A 24022-nucleotide genomic window follows, 5' to 3' on the forward strand; every position below is an offset into this window, starting at 1 on the left:
GAAAAGTGAGTCCGTCCCTTCTCTCTACAAATGTTCTGTAGACTGTTGGCCACTATACGGATTCAGTATCCTTTACACCCTTATGTTTTGTAGAGTTATGTGTTATTCTTTGCATCAATTAGGACTTCTCTTTTCTGCACTACTGTCCCAACCAGTATTGCCTGTGGAAGTGTTGTCTAGTGCACCATTATATTGATTTTCAGCCTCTTTAAAGCTTGCTGAAAGTTTTGCAAACATGCAGAAAATACGGAGAGTCTTAGCAAGTGCTGTTGGCCAAATGGTGAATTTGTTACCCTGCTATGAGAAAACATGTCTTGAGTTACAGGGGAGAACTCTTGATTTACCTGAATGTACAAAAACAGGCTCATTGTCTGCTTGCTTTCTCATGTGAGGCAACCCCTTAATATTCTGGAAAGGCTAGAGATTTTAGGACTCTTCTTACTGCTCTGTAAATTGCAGGATGTTTGAACTTGTATTCCTTGTCATTTCTGCTCTCCTTCATCCACAGGTGCTGCAGTGCATTTCTGCGATTGATGTTTGCTTTTTTGTGCACTGCTACAGAGGGAGACTAGATCCAGCATGCAGAGTTTTGTGACTTGTGTCCACCTGGCATGGTACAAACACTGGTTTTTAGACAACAAAATCCTTGAGAAAGTCCTTCTGGGTCTTGCACAAGATCCTACATGGGAGGCATAAATTCATCACAGCCTGTCCAAGGTTTTCGGGGAATGCCCAAACTAGCTTTCGCCCTACCAGGTGGGGCAACGTTTATGCACCCTCTCATTTCTTCTAGTTGTGTTATTTCTGAAAATTCTAGCAGCATTTCTACACAAATAACTTGAAAACTCCTGATAAGAGTGCATTCCTCTTCTGTATATCTCCTCACTTTTGTAAGTGATGTTTGAGTTAACAATGCGTGGCTTGCCTTGTGATGACAAGAATCCTTCAAAAGATGCCCTGCTCCCTGATGGTGCGTAGGATTTATGTCCTATGTATGTTTCAGTGTTCAGTATCATAACTGTTGAGTCTCTGCCTCTGTATCCGAAGGGTCTGTAGGATTTGTCTTCTTTCAGTTCCTTCACATATCTGCACTCTCCACCCACAGGTTCTAGATCGTCCATGTCCTCAGTATTATGTCCTCTGTTGTTCCAGAGCTTTGTTTTATAGGGCTCGTCCTTTCCTATTACGCAGTAATAGGAAACGAGCCCTAATGCAGTCAAACCATTTCTTAGTTCAGAGGATTTTGGGAAGTGCACGCCGCCTCGTGCACAAGCTTGCCTGAGCCTTCTGCCCATCAGCCTGCCAGTTCTCCTCCCCTAATTATTCACTTCACTTGTGACTCCCCACATCAAAGCCTCAGCCTCCCTCCCTTGCCATTTGCTTCCTAACCAGCCTGCCTCGAGAGCCACTTTCACGGCCGTGCATTTCTCTCCCCCCCCCTCCTCCTCCTCGTGTCCACATCAAAGCAATCAGCCTCCCTCCCACAGGCTTTTGAAACTTCCCCCATACTTTCACGGCCGGGTCTCGCATTTCTCCTGCCCCCCGCTTTATTTTCTTTCTCCAATCTCCCTTTTCGTCTAATTGCTCACAACCTAGCTCAGCCATTTAAATCCCAGGCTGTGGTTTTACCCTGGCCACATTCGGTACTTTTAACTGGCCTGTCGGGCTCTACGGTGGTCCCGTCAAAAAGCACTTTCTTGCGGTGGCTCAGGGGAGACCGATATACATGTTGCTTAATCAGCTATAACGTGCCAGTGATCTGTGGTGGGGCCTGCCTGGACTCTCTGCCTACATCACGTCTGTCGCTCTATTTCCGTGACATTGTTTGCCTTCTCATTGGGCTCAGTGCAGCACGTTATTATCTTTCTCCCAGTGGTATTTACAGTAGATGCCCTGCCTTTAACAGCACTGACAATAATCGTATGTAAATAAGCTGCAGCTATGAGAAGGCTGAGCGTGCTCTGGGTAGAGTAGCGCCTCGTCTGCCTCTAAGCGCTGACAGTGCTTCTCTGCGCTATTATGAAAAGACGAACTTGCTGCATGCTCCTTTTCATTAATTGGATCTGAGAGTTTCTCCTTACTCTGCCGAGTGAGGGGCGAGAATGGATTTCACCCACTAATCCGGTTCCCGAAATGCTTCTAATCGGTAAGAAAGGCGCACACGGATTTTCATTTGAAGTTGGAGCTCACTCTACCCCCATTGCCATGTACAGCTCTTTGAACCCCTCTGGCCAAGCGCTTTATAATAACATTACTATCATTATGTTTTCGCTTTCTGAACAAGTTAAATATACGTTGCGGATTCGGTATAAATTGCCCCATGGTGTAAGGTGAATTGTATCAGGGTTGGACGATAATTATTGGTTGAAGTCTGATGCCAACAAAGAGTTAACAAAAAAAGAATACATTGCCTTAAATCAGTGTCCTCAAGGTTAAGATGTCACCGTCTGTATTTATCTAGCGATTTGATGTTAGTGTTGCCATGCCATTGGACTACTATATTTTCTTTCAACACACTTACTTATTTTCGCTGCGGTTATTAATAATGCCATTATTTTTTATTTGTTTTTTTATTATTATTTATTATTAGATTTAAAGTCTCTAAAATGGCTGCCTTTTGAAGCCAGAATACAACTAAAAATTGCAGTTATGACACACGCGGCCGTGCACCACAATGCACCCAACTACCTCGCTCAAAAATTGTCCATATCAGGAGGTTCGAGGTCCAATAGAAGCTCAAAAAATCTACTCCTGAAACCCCGTAGATTCAGGAAAGAGAAAACCTACAAGCGCTCCTTCTCAGGAATGGCACCCAGGATCTGGAATGCGCTCCCGCCTGAAACTAGGCGTATCTCCTCCGCTGCACTCTTCAAGAAAGAGGTGAAAACCATCCTTCTGGCCAAGATCTCCTGAACCTTATAGGTGGTGGATCAGAGACTCTACATTGCCTTGTATCAATGCTCACCTTATCCTTTGGCACTATACCTCTACTTGATGGTGACACTACTACGCTACTTTCTTCCTACCGACCAATATATGAGACACATTGGGTCACTGATTCACCCTCCCGATGCCCTCACTCGGTGCGCTCTCTATACTAAAACACTGGTATAAGCCTGCCACACAACCAAGGTGTACCTGAACACCTCTGTAATTGGGATCAATGACTTGTGCCGTTTTATTACCTGTTCACCTGACTGTATATTGATATGTTTTATGTATTTTATTATTTATTATTATCCTTTCATGTTGGTGACTACTACATTGCTCCCATTACCTCTGTTCATTCCTACTGCCCCTACCCTGTCATTGTGAAGCGCTCTTATATCTGTAAGGATCTTGTTCGCGCTATATAAAACTTTGAATAAATAAATAAATAAATAAATAAATTATTGTTTCTATGAATATTACAATTAATAACAAAATGCATGACCATTGCAGCACGTTGCACATGATGCTTAAAGAGGGCGCAAACGCATTTGAAAACCCCTACTACGGGTCTCACCACCTATACTTTTTCAGTGGGGTCCGACTGCTCCCGACTTTCATGTAGCCACATAACAGAAGCAGCACTAATCTGAACTTGCGTGCTATGTGGTCCAAGCGGAGGGGGAAAACGCCTAGTAGACCGGGGGAGGGACGTTCAGTATTTCAACATCCATTCATCTTTACCACAGTCCATAACCAACCGGCACCAACCATGTGCCCTCGGCCCAGACTGCGCGCACTGCCAACCTTCCGAGACAGCTGGCTGGCTCTAGCAAATGTATGTATGCGCCGTCTCCACAGAGCACATGCATCGTCCCAGAGTGAGTACACTCTTCAGGAAGAGTTTGCACCCTCCTCACACCGACTGTGCACTTTCTGCCGCGTGAGCATCCTCCCAATAATGAATGCGCCCTCTCAAGTTCGCTTGAGCAGTCAGTCTGCTGAACATGGAAACCCTAAAGTCAGCCAGTGTCACCTACTTTTCAAAAGCTTTAAGAACGTCTAGTGTAGAAAAAGATTGCTCCAGATTTCATCTGTTTTAGAATGATGAAATCCCAAGTAAGCCCTGCCGCAATCGGAACCTGTTTTCTTCCTTCAGACTGTCTGCTGATCTTTGCATCAGCCAGCGATTAATACTGCTTGCGTGGTTATTTAAACGGGCGTTAGCCTTGCAAGCAAGCACTTGAAAGAGAAAACATATAAAGCCATTCAAACCAAGATCAAGGCACGTAACTGCAGGTGAAAAGGCACCCCCTGCTGGTGATGGAGTATTATCGGCAGGAGGCCTCGGGCACAGAAATAGCTTTCTGCACTATTTTAAACTACACTTCCTCAGATCCAGGCACAGAAGCCCTTTAGTGGTTTTTCTGACACCACTATCAGAAGAACACGCTCCACTTGTGAACAGCATCCTGACTTGTATTTTCTGTCATGGATCCGTAGGCAATAGAAAGCTGCACTTTCAGTTCTACCTACCCACTAAAACAGAGTTTACACGCACTACATGCTTGGTAGCCAGTTTCGGGGATCCCTGCTTGTGGGCTACGCTTTGCTCATGTTCTTTAAAAAAAATGACTCTTCGACCTGCTACTGCGTTTGGAAGGGGAACTGTGGAACCCTTTTTGAGGAGAACGCATCTTACATTCTATTAGAAAAAAAACAAATAATCAGTCAGTCAAACTTCCCCTATCGGTATCTCGGGCATAAGTTAGGCAACTTCTGGGCTCACTCCTGCATATAAGGTCAATTAATTCATTTGACTTTTAGGTATTTGAATTAGTACATACCTGCCTCAAGAGGCAGCAGAGAGGCTGTCTGAGAATAATCTTACTACATAAACATCACAAATCTAAGGTGCGCTAAACGGAACAACATGGGGGCAGATTTACAAGCCCCTTGCGCCACTTTTCCATCACTTTTCCCATGTTAAAAGTGACGCAGAAGTAGCGCTAGGGGCTTGTAAATAGGCCCCATGGTGTTTATAGATCTTGTAGAAGTGTTTTCAGAAACTCAGATAAATTGTATTTTGCTATTTTGGCACTCCCTTTCGCTTAGGAACGAGGCGATTTTTAAACCTTTAGTTGTAATCAGGGCCTTCCTTGTGCCCACCTTATCAACCATTAAATTAATGCTGTAATGCTTATTGGTATGCCCATTATGCTGCAATAATCTACTAGTTATCCGTTTCTTAGCATTTTATATGTAGCTTTTCTGTGGTGAGCCCTATAGTTTGCATTGTTAATAGCATTTTATCTATAAAGTTGCCTCACCCTTCAGCTTTCGCTCTTTTTAAATACATCGAGACAGTCAATGTGGCGCGTCCAGCTAGCGCCATATTGGTGATTTATTTCCCTTTACTAGCGCTTCAGTAACATTTGTATATAAAGTTGCCTTTAACCCTTTTGCTCTATATGTTAGGAGCATGTTGTGCTAAATTGCTAGCACAGCATGCGTGTGGTATTAAAAAACACATGTGCGTAATGTGCACGCAGTTCATTTGCCGTTATCACACCATTTTAAAAAACACATGTGCGTAATGTGCACACAGTTCATTTGCCGTTACTAGTGCATTATAAAACTATGCAAATCCAGCCCTGACGCTGAGCCACATTTCAAATTTGTTACCTTCGTGGTAACACGTCACGCACAATAATAGTTAGCCTGCGCCTATTGCTATAGAAGAAGTGCTTTTATGGCTCCACACCACCGCTCAACTCCACACCACCGCTCAACTCCACACCACCGCTCAACTCCACACCACCGCTCAACTCCACACCACCGCTCAACTCCACACCACCGCTCAACTCCACACCACCGCTCAACTCCACCCTACCGCTCAACTCCACCCTACCGCTCAACTCCACACTACCGCTCAACTCCACACTACCGCTCAACTCCACACCACCGCTCAACTCCACACCACCGCTCAACTCCACACCACCGCTCAACTCCACACCACCGCTCAACTCCACACCACCGCTCAACTCCACACCACCGCTCAACTCCACACCACCGCTCAACTCCACACCACCGCTCAACTCCACACCACCGCTCAACTCCACACCACCGCTCAACTCCACACCACCGCTCAACGCCACACCACCGCTCAACTCCACACCACCGCTCCATCCATCCATCCATCCCCGCTCTACACTCCATCCCTCCCCGCCCCACACTCCATCCCTCCCCCGCCCCACACTCCATCCCTCCCCCGCCCCACACTCCATACCTCCCCCGCCCCAAACTCCATACCTCCCCCGCCCCACACTCCATACCTCCCCTGCCCCACACTCCATTCCTCCCCCGCCCCACACTCCATTCCTCCCCCGCCCCACACTCCATCCCTCGCCCACACTCCATCCCTCGCCCACACTCCATCCCTTGCCCTCTTGCCCTGCCTCTCTCGCCCTCCCTCCCTCTATCTTTCGCCCTCCCTCTATCTTTCGCCCTCCCTCTATCTTTCGCCCTCTATCTATCTCGTGGAGAAGTGTGGCTCAGGGGTTAGAGGCGGCAGACCCGGAAGCTGAGATAGGTCCTGGACCAGGGTTCAATTCCCCGCCTCGGCGGGTCTTGGGCTAAAAATTCCACGGACTTGATAATTCTCGCTCCAGTGCCTTCTCGACTCATGGGTTCACACTCTGCGACTCTGGGCAATAGCTTGCTTAATCTCCACAACGGCCCCTCGCGGCGGGATGCCTGACTTTCACCTTGTGGATACCCGCTGGGGCTATCACACAGGGGAATATCAGGACGGGTTCCCTAAGCAAGCGCCGGGACACCCACTGCGGGTAGCTGTGCGCTATATAAGCTCAACTACATTTATCTATCGCCCTCCCTCTGTCTATCTATCTATCGCCCTCACTATCCATCGCATCACCACAGCATCACTCGGGGGCACCACAATATCACTATGCGCTACCAGAGCATCAATCTGTGCAACCATTCAACACCAACTGATTCAAATATGTTCTCTCAATGTTTCAAACTTTATTACAAATGTCACAAACATTTTTTAATATTTCACTTCTGTTCTTGTATTTTCATCACAATAAAATAAACTAAACATAATCTTCCAAAAAGTTATTTGCAAAAGTTTAAGCTATTGCCATTATAAATTACAATAACTTTTATTTAAGTATTAAATATTGAAAAAAATACAACCCATTGTTATTTTTAATATTAATACATCGAAGTCATGTAAATACAACACATAGTGCATTACAAATGCTATAGGTGTCACGTTTGCAAAAGTTAACACTATTGGCATTGTAAATGACAAAGTTATTAATTTAGCTATTTTCAAAACAAAAACATAAATAAAAAATTTGTCATTTACAATACTAATACCTCTAACTTTACTAATGCGAGCCCTATTGCATTGCAAATGCTTGTTTTTAATCTCTCTATTGCGTTTTAAAAATATCAGTCATACAAAAAGTGATTCATACATTACATGGCTCGCTCAGACCAAATTTCCTTTTCCTCGCCTCAGGTCACTTGTAGGCCCAAGATTGTTCCAGCTGCTTTGTTGCTCTCTGCAGCCTATGTTTCTTTATGCCTGTTTCCTCTCTATCATTTTTGTTGCATGTTTGTCCTTTGCTCCCTAATTTTACTTGTTTTCTATATTTTTGAAGTGTTAACTAGTTCTGCTTTCTGCACTAAGGTTCTGTAGGACTCGTGTCTTCTGTATTAATCCAGTCACTTCACTTTGCCTCTCAGTCTTGGGTTTCTGTGTGGAATTCTAATGTGCTGTGTGTCATTGTAGTTGTCTCTCACCCCCCAGGGCAGACCAAGACCAAGAAAAGACGAAAGCACAAGCATCGGATCCTTACTAATGATGAGCTTTTGTACGACCCCCAAAAGGATGATCGAGACCAAGCTTGGGTGGATGCGCAGAGGAGAGGGTGAGAGGCACTAACTGGTTCAAATAAGGGTGTTTTTCATTAACCTCTGGCTTTTCAGTGATGGGACCTGGTAAAATGGAAGCCTAGCTTTTTGTTTTATTTTTTTGTATTATGTAGTGCTATTAGTCAAAACATTGTCCCTTCAATCTGCAGCCGTACAGATTGAAGGTGCAGAAGAGAGGGGGTCATAGCACTGGCTGTCGGTAATAAGCCACTGCAGAAACCTAAATCTTGATGTATTATTGGTGCTAAAGGGTTGACTGTTCTGTAGAAGAGGATTCCTTCTCACAGTGTACTTGAATGTCCCATTTCATAGGTACTTTAACTCAAGAAGACAAATTCCTGGCCAGCCTCTGAATTCACAGCTTCAGCCTCAGACTCTTCCCAACAGTGACGCCATCTTGAATTGTCCCGCCTGCATGACTACACTGTGCCTGGACTGCCAGAGGTGACATTTGTTAATGTGGTTCATATGTGTGACTGCTGCTGAAACCAGTGCAGACCGCTCACTATGTTTTATCATTTACAGCCAGTTTTGTTTGAGTTTTCCTAAGTACTCAGTGGGTTAAGGGAGCTTCTTAACAAATTGCAGAAGCTGTATGGAATATAGCTTTAAGCAAGGATTTCAGCACCCTATCCTTCTCCACCTTTTTAGGTCTCGCCTGGAATTGGCATCCGAAGGATGCGTCCAGGCTGGAGACTTAATGCTGCCTGTCTCGGGGGAATGAGGGACAAAAGGGTGCCACGCGCTTCTGTTGTGCTGGATTTGACTGCGTGCATGCGCACCCACACTCATGCATGCGCACATACACAGCCACACGCATACACAGCCACACGCATACACAGGCACCCCCCCCGTCGCCGCCGCACCTACACACACACTAGCGCACCTACACGCACACACAGAGACCCCCACACACACACCAGCGCACCTACACACACGCACGCACACATACAAAGACCCCCCGCAGCTGCCGCCATCGCACACATACACACACACAAGCGCACCCCCCTCCCCCTAGAACTAAGCCCCACTTACCGCCATTCGGGACTTCGGTAGCCTGGGCTCTCCCTCTGGCATGGGAGCCCCGCTCTCAGGCACTCCGTGGGCGCGTGCGCAAGACTTCCGAAGACGGAAGTCCCGCCCAAAGGAACTGGCTCAAACTCACATGCGCAGTGACCAGACGCTCCAGCCAAAGCAGCTCTGCGCCTCCTCGCACCTGGCCCATACGAAACTTGTTATGGCTGTTATGCGAGTCTTGGATAACAACAAAGCAAACGCTGAATATCTCAGATATATGCTAAAAAGGGATTTTGCGAATCGTCTTTCCTGGAAATGTGCCTCGCGAGCTCCTGTAGCCGCGGCTCACGCCCGCCCCCTGCTCTGCCTTCCCTGGCTGCCTGCCTTTTGATTCACAAGAGTTCGGCAGAGCAGGGACTCGCCAGCTCCCGGGAGCGCTCTGCACGGGCGATCCGACCGTTCCATTCGGGGACCAGCATGAAGTGAGCACGTCGCCCTTCAATGTCACCTCCAGCGCAGGTCCTTGTCGTCTTTCCCTGCATCTTTCAGCCGCCTCCTGCACCAGAGGGATTATCACCATGGTGACGACCACCACCGGGTCCACGCTCCTGCAGCCCATCCGCAACGCCGTGCAGCTTCCCATAGACTAGGTAAAGACCCCCTCATTGTGGGGCTACGAGGCTCAGCCTAAGTCGATTGTTCTGCAGGTCTCTCGGATAGGGGGCGGGCTAGGGGCAGACAGCGAAGCGCGACCGACCTAAGCGAAGGAGGGAGTTGGCTCTGTGAAATGTCATCAGGGAATGTGACTGGGACATGAGTGTACATACATCAGGCGGTATGCATACCTCGAAGCTTCTCTTCCCGAACATTATTACTATGCAGGGGCATATGTGGGCCGAGCCATTCAAATCTCTGCAGATCTGTTGTCAGTCACTAATAATCTATACTCTGATTCTTGCTGTGAGATAAATGTGTTACAAATCACATGCGAACATAACAATAACGGGTGCATTCGAAAACAAACAAAGACATCAGCACACACCCTTTTGCATTATTCAGCTGCATGCGCTTTGTAGTCTGAGTGTGTTACTGCTGCCTATAAGGGCATCTGAGTTGCTTCTAAGCTTATGCATTGTTCGGCCATTGCATAGTCTCTTTTACCAGTCAAGTAAATAGTTTTGACTACCTGTAGCATTTGTGTTCACAGTGCAAGGATTGAATAACTTTCCGAACTAATGCTTCTTGTAAAAGGAGTTTCCTTGAGTTGAAATACTGATTTCGAGTCACTATCTTTTTCGATAGTCGAGTCACTGTTTTTTCAGTATGGGTCACTTATTTTTAGGTTCGAGTCAGCGAGACCATGCGTCTCTCTTGCGAGGCACTGTTGTATACAGTAAATGGCTTGTTTCTTTTTGTAACCATGTTTTCTGGTGTTCTAATAAAGACATTTAACCATCTTAAGGAGGTGGGAGCAAATCCACCATTGCTTGTATGCGAAGGGGCTTTGAGTGGTGTTATTGTAAACAAACAGGAGTTACCACGGAAACGCATATATATCCCACAACCCAGAAAATGGCTTTCACATTCTCTTGTCATTTTTCTGGCATTCTGTGTGGCAGTTGCGACTTCCTCACTAATCCTTTTTGTTCGTTTCCGAGTAGTAAGTGAAAGGGCGAGTTGTGTGGGCCCGCAGCGTGGCCTCGAAACCTTCAAATCGACCAGTCAATCCATCCCTTAGAGCCACGTGCTGATTTGGCCATTATTAATTTTTAATTTTAAGTGACAGTGCCTGGAGAGAGCGCGAACATGCCCCCCCTGGGAGCCCTATTGGAACACTGCAAACCCGAGACATACGGTTTTGTGTCACCAAAACACAAACAAAGACATTTCACATTCTTGGCGATGCTTTTCCTGTCACAATACTGTGAAATGGAAAGCAAGAAACTGCACAGGGATTTGATCTAATTCTGGCTTTAAGGGTTAGAGGGGCAAGTTACTTCCTATATTTTTGTAATTTAGGAGCTTTAAGTATGCCCAGGAATATGTCCTGCGCTATCAGTACTAATAAAATGGAGGTGCACTTCAATGACATTGTAAGAGGATAGGTGATGGGGCTACGTGATATGAGGCAGTTTGACAGGTACAGTTAAGTTTAAGAAGCTATCATAGCACAGCCATCTTGCAGTCGGCTCGTTTCAAGAAGCCTGGTATACTTTTGATTAACAGTACTAACATTTCTTAACAAGAACGCAGTACTTTTAATGGTACAGTGCCATTTCTCATCATTTGGCAGATTTAGGCCATTATATTTTAATGTGATTCCCTAGCAAATAAGTAACCATGACGATTAGTCATCAATTGAAATGATTTTAAAGATTGAGTGGGATTAAGTCCCTCCTCGTGTAAAACCAATGACGTGTCAGAGGGACAATGACACCAAAGGATGAAAGGCAGAGGCTGCCCAGCAGAGATGTGAACCTATAATCTGCAGAGAAAAAGACACACACACACACACACAAATACATAAATAAATACACACACACACACATACAAACACACCCACACACAAACACACACGCACACATACATACATACAAACACACACAAACAAACCCAAACACATAAACACGCACGCACACATACATACACACGCATGCACACAAAGTCACTGAAAAAAAGGACCACTTAACACTAGGTATCCATTACATTAAACAATGTTCCATGTGTAGCGCTTAACATAAAAGCCTTTTATAACTGACACCTATTACATTTTTTAGGAGCAGAAAAGAATGTTCTTTATCCTCTAAAAGGCAACGAATGAATAGCCCCTGACAACTATCCAACACTGCCTGAACATTCTAGCCATCCTAGCTGCAGAATCGGCTCTTCCCTGTATACCCGACCATATTGTATAATGCTATTAAAACAGAGACTTTTAAGGTCGTTCCTGAGCAGCGCATGTGCTGCTCTTCGAAGCACGATGTATTCAGGTATGGACTTGTTAAGATAAGCTTGCAGTTTTGTCCTATAGCGGAAGGTTGGTAGGTTGGGGAAGTAGTGTCTGGGGCGTCCTTTAAACAAGCATTTGCAATGCAATAGGTCTCATTTTTGCGAGAGTTTAACCTTTTCCATGCTCATGACGAGCTGAGCTCGTCATGAGGCACGGTGCTCCGGTGCTCATGACGAGCTCAGCTCGTCATGGGCCATGGAACGCTCAGGTGCGGAGAGAATTCCCCTGCTGTGCTGAGCGTTCCACGGGAACCAATGCACCTGTGACGAGCTGAACTCGTCATGAGCACAGGAGCACTGTAGCTCATGACGAGCTCTGCTCGTCATGAGCATGGGAGCGCTGTGCGCGCCCCCCTCTCCCCCAGCACAGCGGGGGAATTACCCCCGCAGCGAAGGGGCTAAGCTATTAGCATTGTAAATGTTTAAAAACAAAAACATAAATAAAAGGCATTGCCATTTACAATGCCAATAGCTCTAACTTTAATAATGCGAGACCTATTGCATTGCAAATGCTTGTTCACCTTGGAAATGCTAGAAAAGAGTATTCCATTTATTCCAGTCCATCTTCAGAAAACCCTTAAAGCTACTCTTCTAATGACCAAATTGGACCATTGCATTGGCCTGTTGCAAGTCGAACTCTACGCTTCACCAGGGCCAAACGCTTAATCGTTTCCAAATTTAAAAGCTCCACCTGGGGAGGCAGGAGCTTCTTTTTTGAAGCAACAGCAACCTGGAATACCCTGCCACTCCATGGTAAGAGTGCACCTAATCTTATTACCTTCATGAATCTCTTAAAAATTAGTTTTTAAAGTACGCGCTAGGCCTTCTGTTCCTTCTTCACCTCTCTTCTCCTGTATCAAAGCCAGTACTAAGACACCCTAGGGTAATTGAGCGCTGTAGAAAATGTATTTAAAAAAAAAAAACAATTGATGGACAGAATCTTGAACAAATCAGTCTTGACGCTGCGCCCAATGGGAACAGTCCAGCCCGAACTGCCAGGTCCTCCCTGGACTGGAAACCAGCATCCTAGGACCGATTTTGGCCTTTCAGCCCTCATCAGCTAGGATAGCTTGACTCCAGTGGGATGAAGAGCATGGGACCCACGTCTGGGCATACCCGTCCCACTCGGGGTGACAAATGCAAAAACAACAGTTGATGGACAGAATGCAGAACAATGTCATACGTTCACCCCAGTACAGTGATCTGGGCCTAAATCCATCGTTTTTATGCTCACCATGCCATTTCCGTTTGGAACCTGATTAGAAGTGATATTTAGAAGCAACATGCCTGTTATCTTGGATAGGGGCAACAATGACACAATCCCATTACAAGTGATGGCTGCCTTTTCAATATTTCTGTAGCTGACGTCTTTCAATGGCATTGTGCACACTATCATTGTTTTTCCTTTCCAAGATGGCTGACACATTGTTTCTAAATGTGGTGGCCATATTGGGACATTAGAACCGCTGGGTTTTTGTTATTTCTGTTTTTTATTGCAGACTTTCCGACATACAAAACTTTCTGTGAGCGTGGGGTCAGATTTGAGGGTGTGCAGGGCTTTCCTCTTGTTACTGCCTGTAAACTCTGGAGTGGCACTCTAGGTGAAGTAGGGCTTGGAGCCATTTTCGAGTAGGAGACTTCTCTTGCTCTCTTCAGAATACAAAAACAAAGGCTAGAGGATGCAAAACCTTAATGCACTTCAAAGGTGCAGAACTTCCAACACAAGCTAAAAACCTAACTGTCTGTAGGGGTTTCCACCTCAATGTGATATCTGCTATTCACCGGGTGTATGTTGACCTTTATTGCAAGCAAATTCCCACCACATGTAGGCCGTAGCATTGTTTGCTTTTTAGGTTGTGCCATTTTTCCTTCTTTCTACTCATTCCTTTAATTTATTTTGCATATTCTCATCCAATTTGTTTATTGTGGATGAATGCCAGTACGAGTCATTGGGTGGATGAATTAATGGATGGAGGAGTGAATGAATTTAGTTTTAGTGCCTAAATTCACTATTTACTGAAGAATCTTTCATTTACAAGCCAGAACTGTTAGAGTTGCCAATGATTGTTTCTCTTTCCTTAGGCATGAATCCTATAGAACTCAGTACCGAGCCATGTTTGTGATGAATTGCACCATCAACAAAGAGGAAGTCCTAAAATACCAAGACGCCTTGGACCGACGGAAGCGGCGCTGGCCGAAAAAGAAGAGCATGGCAGAAACCCCTGAGAAGCCAGCAGTGCAGGAGATGTATCACCCTGTAAAATGTACAGAGTGCTCCACCGAAGTAGCAGTCTATGACAAGGAAGAGGTCTATCATTTCTTCAATGTGATCGCGAGCCACTGTTAGAGTGGAGCAGTTTGCAGGGAGAAATGCTCTGCACTTCCATGGACCTTCTGCACCTTTTCGTGCTAATATTGTAAAAAGTCAATGATCCTCTATTGAGAGACTTGTGTATATAGCCATGAGTTGGGAGCTTTGCTCATCGTTTTGTGACACCAGAAGGACGGTTGAAATTTTGAAATCCACACCCACAAACTAATCACTCTGCTGTGGAGAAAACCCTGAGATTTACCCCCCTCTGCCCTTATTCCACTGCAGAGGGGGGAGACTGGCAAAGGCTTTTGGATGAAGGGCAAGGTGCTTTTGTAATGGGACAACAGCAGCTGGGGGCTGATGCCCGGAATAAAATCCTTTTCACTGGTTTAGTCTTGCCATCAAAACAGATTGCTGGGGTTTCCATCCAGTGAATCCAGGCGCTCTGAGAAAACTGCACACCACAATGAACAGAAGCTCTACTTGTGTCTGTAATTAAATAGATTTTATAGTCCTACAAAAGTCAGTATCTATTCATTTCTTGAGAGTTTTCTCTAAATATGCACTTATAAAGCACAGACATACACTGCCGAAGAGGTATCGTGGTGTTTTGAGAAATACTGGTGCAGAAAATCATTGAGCAGCTAAAAATCTTCATCAGAGACCTACTTTAAGCTTTTTCGTGAACTTCAGCAAGGTTTCCAGAGGGTTGCATCTTGGTCTGCCACCCCAAATAGATAACTTCTATTTGGATACTGCTAATTGTCGGTGAAAAGCACAATAATGTTTTTAGGCACATGGGTAGGCAAGGCAGCTGGTCTGACCAGTACTGAAGTGGAACTTAAAAATAATTTTCTCGCAGGGAATAGCCATATATATTCATAAGCATTGAATAGTCCCACCGCCAGCGGGGACCCCAGAGCACTTTTCCAATATATCGTAAGTGCTGAAGTTCGCCTTTCTTAAGGAAGGCCTTGAATAGTCACTTAAAGTCATTATGCAACCTACAGAATTAGGCTACAGTGGACAACATTCTTCATCCTGTTGCAACAAAAGGTGAATATCCAAGGAAACATGCACCGAACGCATGAAAAACATTGTAAGGTAACAGAAAAAGTCCTTCATAAACCCTTTTGTTATGTGAGAGAAGGATGCAGAACTGCAGGACAGTGTAGCCCAGAGCTTATCAAGGAAGAAAAAGTACACTGAGTACTGTGACCTCCAAAATCTCATCCTGCTCAGCCAGAGGCAGTTACCTCAGTTATTTTTTCCGGCTCCTGCTGACAGGACCCTTGGAGCATTGGTGTCAACTGTAATAGGTTTTTTTCTTCAAACTTTAGCTTTAAAAGTCAGGGACTACTGTTTCACTCAACGTCTTTGGTCTTTCTCTAGTGATTTTTGTCTTTTTCTGACAGAAAAGGAGGTATTTTTATGCATTAAAATGCCTTCTTCATTTGACAAATGTCCTCACAGTGGTAGGAAAAAGGCCAAAACAGATCCTCATGAGGTCTGTATCATATGCCTGCCATCTTCACATCTATTTGCCTCCTGTGACATCTACAAGACTTTCTCCAAGCAAACCCTGTTTACATCGCAGGTCACGCCATACATCAAGGTCCTGATCTCACCTTCATCACCCTGGGGATACGTCCTCTTCTACCAGGGACTATTCACCCACCTTGTTGGATTCTCCTCAACCTCGCTCCTCACTTCTGGTGAGTGGTGCAGCTAAGCTGAACACACCTATGGCTATTCCAACACCATCTACCTCGGTGATCTTCGAGACACTCCACCAACGCACGGCCTTGAGTCCTGTGCTCCGATTAGCGCCTGCTCTTCTTCAGCCAGCCATGGACATTTTGTTTCTTACCCCAGCTGTTGCAAAGTTGATGCCCTCCAAGCTTCAGAAAAAATATCGGCCTCTGGATCAAAATCAGTTATTTCTGCATTCCGACCCACCGCCTGACTCCGTACTAATTCTAGCTGCCCTCAAATCTCGTGCCACGTCTCCTTCTGCCACTTCCCCTCCAGATCAGGAGAGTAGAAGATTGGATCCTTCGGGTTGCAAAGTCTGCAATACTGCGGCTACTTCATTGAAGGCGGCCAGTGCAACTGCCTTCTTGAGCAAATACGACAGAGCCTTGTGGGATTCCATTCTACATTTTGCAGAACACCTCCCAAAAGATCTTCAGGAGGATTTTCTAGAAATCGTTCAAGAAAGTGCCATTCTCTAACTAGATCCTTACTGCGGCGGCGGATTCATCTCTTCTAGCTGCTCACTGTTACTGCCATGTGTGTCCTTGCGCAGACATGCATGGCACCGACTGACATTAAAGCCTGATGCTCAGCTGCGTATCCAGAACTACCCGTTTTCAGGGTCAGCTCTCATGCTGATAACGAAATGATGAGGATGAAAATGGAGATGGACACTTTAAAAGCCGTAGGGCTTGAGAAATCCAAGGACCACTGCCCATTGTTCCGACCCTACCACAGTCTCTTCTTGTTACAGAGGGCTTAAACCCCTCCGTGGCAGACTGCGAGATCGCAGCAGCAGTACTAAAGGTTCTACCAACATCAGCACAAGCAGCAGAGGGGAAGAGCGGCCCAACAACCTAACCAGGGGGACTGACAACCAACATCAAAGCCCTGAATCCGCTCTTCCTCCTCTTCCATTACCCACTCCTGGTAGGGGGAAGCATCTTGTATTACCTAGCAGAGTGGCAGCACATAACAGATACCTGGGTCTTTAATATTGTCAAATATAAGTATTGTATCAGGTTTACGGCCCCACCACTGTCCATTCCACCAAAGTCCTCCACCTCTCACCTGGACCTTCTAAAGAAAGAAGTCAACACTCTGTGTCACAAGAAGACGTTGGAACCTGCCCCCCTCAGTAAACCAGGGAAGGGCATTTACACCGGGTACTTTCTCGTACCAAAAAAGGACAAACAAGAGTACACGCCCATTCTCGACCTCAGGATCGCCAATAAATGGATTCGAAAGGAGAAGTTCAGGATGCAGGCTTTACACCAAATATGCCCTGAGCTTCACCGGGGAGACTGGCTTCACTCCATCGACCTGTGTGATGTCTATTTTCATATACCCAATCGCAAAGAAGCATCAGAAATTCCTAAGATTTGTTGTGGGGCAACGCCACTACCAATATGCCGTCCTACCATTTGGTCTCAAGTCAGCGCCCAGGACTGTCTCCAAGTGGATGGCCGTGGTGGCAGCAAACCTTCGAAAACACAGAATCTTTGTCTACCCTTACCTGGACGACTGGTTAATCAAGGCATCCACCTTTCCAGAAGCCCAACTACATTTCAAATGGACTTGCGATCTCATCCATCCGCTGGGTCTTCAGGTCAACTTTCTCAAGTCCATGTCAACACCAGTCCAGAAATTACAATACTTAGGCGCTACCATCGATGCACTTCACGCAAGGGTGTGTCCTTAGGAGGAACAAAGCTTATCCATTCTCCAGAATTATCACACACTCCAGCCAGTGTGTCGTCCAACAGTCTGAATGATCTCCTCACTTCTCGGTTTAATGTCCTCCTGCATCTTTCTAACTCCCAATGCTCGCCTCCACATGCACCCTCTCCAGGAGTTTCCTGAGGACCAGTGGGACCAGTTGTCCGGAAACTGGGAAGACAGGATCACTCTAACCCTTCATGTCATCCGGTTGCTCAAAAGGTGGTGTTCTCGGAGCATCCTGAGGGGGATGCCATTTCATCAAAAGGATTCAACACAAACCATTGTGACGGATTACTCTCTGCTCAGATGGGGAGCCCACATGGGTCACCTGCAAATACAAGGCTCATGGTCTTCGAAGGAGAGGACCTACCTAAGCAATATCTTCGAACTCCGTGCAGTCCATCTGGCGCTCAAGGCATTTAACCCATCGTTCACAACAACCAGCTTGTTCAGATGGACAATGCAACCACCATGTACTACATGAACAAGCAGAGGGGCAACAAGGCCCAGAGCCCTGTCACAAGAGACTTAGACGATCTAGCACTGTCTCCTTGCCAGTAATCTGAAGATAAGTCAATCAGGGCTATTGACGAAAACCACAAGTGGGCGTTGAACAAAGATGTCATACAAGATATCTTCCACCTGTGAGGGACACCTTCTACCAACCTTTTCACCACAGTGAAAACCAAAAAATGCAGCGACTTCGCCGCAAGGTTTACCATCCAGAATCATTGAGGAATGCCCTATGGATCGACCGGTCCAACACATTTCTCTACCCTTTTCAACCTATTCCCCTGATCCCAGCAGTCCTGCTCCAGCTTGCATCCACGACAGCCAAGATGATCCTCATCGCACCAGAGTGGGCGAGAAAATTCTGGTTCCCAGACCTTCTTCGCGGTCGCTCCGTCCACATCTCAGGCTACCATGCAGGCCAGACCGCTTAACAAAATTCGGGGGACAAATGTTACACCCCAGCATCCTCCTTGAAATTGGCAGCATTGCTCCTGAGATAGTACAATATGGCCATCTGAACCTAGCTCGGGACTGTATGGAGATTCTGAAGGAAGCAAAGCAGCCATCCACACAGTCTGTATATGCCTTCAAGTGGAGGAGATTTTGCATCTGGTGTTCAGTCAGATGGACCCTACATCGTGCCAGGAGGATGTAAATCTCCCATATCTTTTGCACCTTGCTAAATCTGGCCTGCAATTTTCTTCCATCAAAGTCCACCTTGCTGCTCTCGAGGCATACAGGAAAAGTCCTTCACAAACCTCTTTCTTTCAGATTCCTGTTATCAAACATTTATTGGAAGGGTTAAAGAAGGCCTTTCCTCTTGTTAGGCTTCTCTCTTCTCCATGGGAGCTCAACAAGGTTCTTTCACATCTGATGCTGCCTCCTTTTTGAGCCCATACCTAAATAATCTCTCCAACATCTCACTTGGAAAACTGCTTTCCTTGTTGCAGTTACATCTGCACGTAGAGTTAGTGAGCTACAGGCCATAACCTATCTACTCCAGCAGAGAGAGCCCTTTTTCTTGCTGGATGTAAAGAGTTTTAATGATTTATCTAGATATAATCAAATCTATTTGCAAATTGGAACAATTGTTAACCAATTATGATCCAGTTTGCACAGGTCTGGCTACTCCTAAGCAGTCCATTTCTAGGTGGATTGTCTCTTGCATCCTCTTCTGCTACCAGCTGGCTAATAAGACTTGCTGGCAAACCCAGAGCACACTCCACTAGGGGAAAGGGCTTGAGACATATTCCCTTGGAAGATATTTGCAAAGCTTCTACATGGACATCAGTCCACACATTCACGAGGCACCAATGCCTTGACTCTTATGTTAGAATGGATGCTCAGGTGGGACAGGCGTCCCTCAAAAATATATTTTCTTAACTATCTATTGTTTCTGTCCACTCCACCGCTTCATTTGGGATGGGCTTGCTACTCTATTCAAGGCATATGACTATACATGTAAATCCCCTGCATGAGAAGGTATAGTTTCTTACCTGTAACTCCTATTCTCTTGCCAGTGTATGTCCATGATAGTCATAAGCAACCCCCCCTCCTCCCCTGTGGATGAGACAGACCTTTTCATGCTCTGCTAATTTTCAGCTAGTACAGCCTATAAAACCAACTGCCTCTGGCTGAGCATGCTGTGATATTGGAGATCACACTGTTCCTAAAGGCACGGTCTTATTTTTCTTCCCTGAAAATGACAGCCTATGTCCTACCCTGCACTTCTTTCTCCTTCTTTCTTATAGCAAGTAGTTTGTGATATATATTTTTTCTGTTACCTTAAAAAGATATTCATGCGTTTGTTGCATGTTTCCTTGGATATTCACCTTTTGTTGCAAAAGGATGAATATTTTTGTCCACTGTAGCCTAATTCTGTAGGCTGCATAATGACTTTAAGTGACTATTCAAGGCCTTCCTTAAGAAAGGCGAACTTCAGCACTTAAGAAGATATATTGGAAAAAGTGCCCCGGGGTCCCTGCAGGCAGGCAGGACTATTCAGCGCTTATGACTTTCTTGAAAATACCTCAGCGAGAGAACAAGAGTTACAGGTAAGAAACAATACCTTCTCTTTTTAATGAGATGCCAATGCGCTGTTCTAAGACATGAATATATTTGCAGAAGCCAAAGATGGTCCTGGGCTCAATATTTTTAAGGTGCTGAAGTCTGATCTTTGCAGAACTTCTGGGAACATTGGTGCTGCAATAATCCATACAAGGGTGCACTAAGCCATTGATATTGGTCTACCTTGTAGTCCATGGATAGGAAAGGGAAAATGCGCCCAAGGTTTGCAACTGGAAATGGACACTTTTTCCCCCTGTAAGATTTGTCATCATAGCCAAAGTTGCTACTGCTAACAGTCAGGATGCAAAGGAACCACAGTTTCCACCCAAAACATTTGGGGAAATACAGTTGAAAAAATTATCTGATTTAGCAGGAATACTTTTGAGGTGGTTAAGTGCCATCCTCTGTAGAACTCTGTACAGAGCCAGGGAAGACAGACATTCTTTTGTTCTCCCACGTGTTCAGTAGAAGTTACATCTTTTCTACATACATGACAAATATAGCAAACTTGGGCAGCAGACTGCGCAGAATGTAAATGTAAATGTAGTATACTTGTAAAGCGCACAGCTGCCCCAGCAACGGGGCTTCCCGGCGCTGTATAACGCTGTGGAACCCTTCCTGGCTCTCCCTGTGAGATGCCCCTCCTGGGCACCCCCAAGGTGAAGCCAGGCATCCCAGTGTTGTTGGGGCCGTTGTGGAGATTAAGCAAGCTATTGCCCAGAGTTGCAGCGTGGGACCCATGATTAGAGTAGGCGCTGAGGTGAGAATTATAGAGTCCACGGACATTGAGCCAAGACCCTGCCGCGTCGGGACTTGAACCCTGGTCCCGGGCCTGATCTCTGCTTCAGAGTCTGCCGCTCTAACCAGTGAGCCACACTTCACCATAGAAGGGGCAAATACAGCTTTAGCAATGAAAGGGCCGAGCCCAAGGGAACTCTTCCCCCCCGTCCCCCCCCCACCCACAATCTCATGCTTTCACTACCTTTGGCCACACACTGGATTGTGCTGAACCAATGCTGCATTTCTAAGGAAGTATGATGCTATGATGACCCTTTTGCCACGCCTCATCTGGCAGTTCACAGAAGGACCTACATGTTTTTTTTTTTTTGAGTTTCACTAAGTCTATATTTAAAATACTATGTCCTTGATTTTAAAGATTTAACTTTAGCTACTAAAACTATTTTCTTGGAATTAGGTTAGCTAAACTTCTGCAACTAAATAATTCTGGCCTAGCTGTCGCTTGGCTGTCAATGACTCCTACACGCACTGGTTTACATGTGTAACTATTTCGTCCCATCTGATGCCAATTGCATTTTACTACTAGCCAGTTCTCTCAGAATTGCTCATTTGCCTTTATGTGCATTGACTTATTCACAGCCATATTCTTTACATCTGTACTTTTTTATTGTTTCTTTTTGTGCAGATGGAGTGGGTTTTATTGACCTTCTGCAGCTTTATCCTCCGTTTAGGGCACACTACGTGTTGGAAAGAGGGGATGAGGTTTCCAGATAGAACTAATATTGTGCTTTATTGGATCAGCTTCACCCAAGGCACCAAATAAGTGAGTTGTGCAGGCTTGGATTTGAAAGGAGGAGTTACGACAGTAGCGTGACATGATTTAGCCAGATTAGCTTTGATCTGGCTGGCCAGAAGTCCGCCAGCCATTTTGTGTTCTACTGTGGAGTGCACACCTGGCTAGAGTTTTGAGTGACAAGACTAGGACTAGGGCTTAGCTGACTGGAGAGTGTGTGATTGAGAGCAGGAGAGGGGCAGGTTGGTAGGCATACCCTTGCTCAAAACTGCCCAGTCGAGTGCGCAGAGGTGAAACCTGTAGTTGTATGACACAACCATGCATGCCTAAACCACGCATGCCTTAATGATGCGGTCTATACAACGGCGGTCTCTTTACTATGCATGCCTTTATCATGGATTTCTTTGTAAAGGCATGATTGGTAAAGGTATGTGAGTGGTAAGGATCCCAGCCCCCCCCCCGCCCTGAGCCCTAAAATTCGGCCTTCTGCCCTGTAATCTACCTGCCCCAGCACTATTCACTATCCTAACCCGCCCCCCCCCCCATCCTGAGTCTAAAAACCCGGCCCCTGAGTCCAAAAGAACTACACCGACCCTAGCATCCCTGCCCTGAAAATTGCCCTCTCCCCCCAGCCCTACAATTTGGCCCCCTTCCCCACAAGCTGCTGCACCTCCCCCTAGCCCAACTTACCAAGCAACGTCCTGGTCCATTTCCTCTCCCCACCCATCCGCTCAGACAGCTAGAACACCGACTGCCTTAACCATGCATATGCCTGCTTACGCTAGCGCTGTTCTGCTTGCTGGAAAACAGCATCCGTGCTTAAGCCCGCGGTTACGGCTGGTTCCTGAAATCTGCACCGTAAAAAGTTGTGTAGGATCTGAACATGTCACCAACTGTGAATATGTTCCTGTTGTAATTATGGTGACCTGGTGGAAATAGGGAGCAGCAATTTGTTTCCTGGTTCTAATAACGTTGCATAGGCTGCCGCTCATGTCTCCATCTGAATTAGTGGGACCAGTCTACTATAGCGGAGATTTTCTTTTTAGGTCTCGTATACTAGACAGCTGATGCACTGTCTGTTGCCAGACTTATTGTGAGCTTACAGTGGGCTGAGTCTGTCCACTGTTTACCATTGGCTGGCTTCTTTGGCACTCATTTGCTTGCTTCCTAGTCATTGCTTGCGTTGGCTTTCCTCCCTATTCTTGTATTTGTCCCTCCCTTTGGAGCAAGGACTTATCACTAGTGTGCTGCCACTGCTCATTTTTCAATTGCTTTTTTTTCCTTTTTGCTTGCATGGCACTTGGGTAACTTTTGTGGGGGACGGCTTGGGGTGTCACAGTGGAGGTCAGGCCCTCTGCTTTCTATCGCTGAAGTGCACAACTGCCCCCTCTAATGCATAACTCCAGCTATACTACTGCTCTCCTAGAGACGCTGCAAAGCAAATCGGACATTCCTTCCTTCTGCTCCACAGGTTCAGATTGGAATCCGGGGACTCCACAGGTTTACGACGTTATACGTTTTTGTTTTCCTACGTGACCGCTTTTAGCTGCCTGTAGGTGAAAGCCTGTTGTGGCCCACAGTGCTTTCATTGGGATGAGAAACAGCCATCATTGAATTCAATTTAGACTTTTCACTAATTCGGTTTATTTCTAAAACACAATGGCGCGAGCGGTCCCTCCTCATTTGAGTTTGAATAGCTATTTCAACACTGTTGAAAGCCTTTGCAGCAAAACGTTAACCGCAATAACAGCCATCAACTTCTAGAACGTTAATGAATCACTCACTCACTTGCATTGAAGTGGGACATATGAAAGGGAGGTACCGTTAGATGCATAATCAATGAAACACATGCAGACCTGGGTCCATTTTGCTATCTTTAAAAGAACACGCCGGCAAAACAATGAAACTAGCGCTTGTCAGACTACATTCAATTCACAGAGGCCGTTACTTTTTCTACAGTCACAAAACTAATAAAAAGACACAATGCATTAATAGATTCACCCACACCGCAACATCAATTCACGCAGTTAACAGCCAGGCAGTGGTTTTAGCAAGCACCCATCGCTTGGCCGACTGCACAATTTATTTATTTTATTTATTTTGATATTTGTAGAGCGCATGCAATGGCCCGTGGGCGTCTCGGCGCTGAGTATCTGAATATTTACCCTGAGGAAACTATGGATGATTTATTGATTAAA

The 24022-nt window shown here is 45.8% G+C and overlaps 1 protein-coding gene across 1 annotated transcript in view; it reads left to right on the forward strand.

Moving 5' to 3' along the window:
- EAPP (E2F associated phosphoprotein) overlaps window positions 1–14758 on the forward strand; it is a 66119-nt gene extending 51361 nt beyond the window's left edge. Inside the window, exons 4-6 of the mRNA XM_086949296.1 lie at window positions 7772–7892; window positions 8209–8340; window positions 14005–14758. Coding sequence (XP_086805422.1) covers window positions 7772–7892; window positions 8209–8340; window positions 14005–14269 — 518 coding nt within the window. The 3' untranslated portion in view covers window positions 14270–14758. The remainder of the gene's footprint in view (window positions 1–7771; window positions 7893–8208; window positions 8341–14004) is intronic.
- Window positions 14759–24022: the final 9264 nt, after the last annotated feature.

This window comes from Lissotriton vulgaris, unplaced genomic scaffold (assembly GCF_964263255.1).
Source record: "Lissotriton vulgaris unplaced genomic scaffold, aLisVul1.2 SCAFFOLD_2305, whole genome shotgun sequence".
NCBI classification, from domain to species: Eukaryota; Metazoa; Chordata; class Amphibia; order Caudata; family Salamandridae; genus Lissotriton; species Lissotriton vulgaris.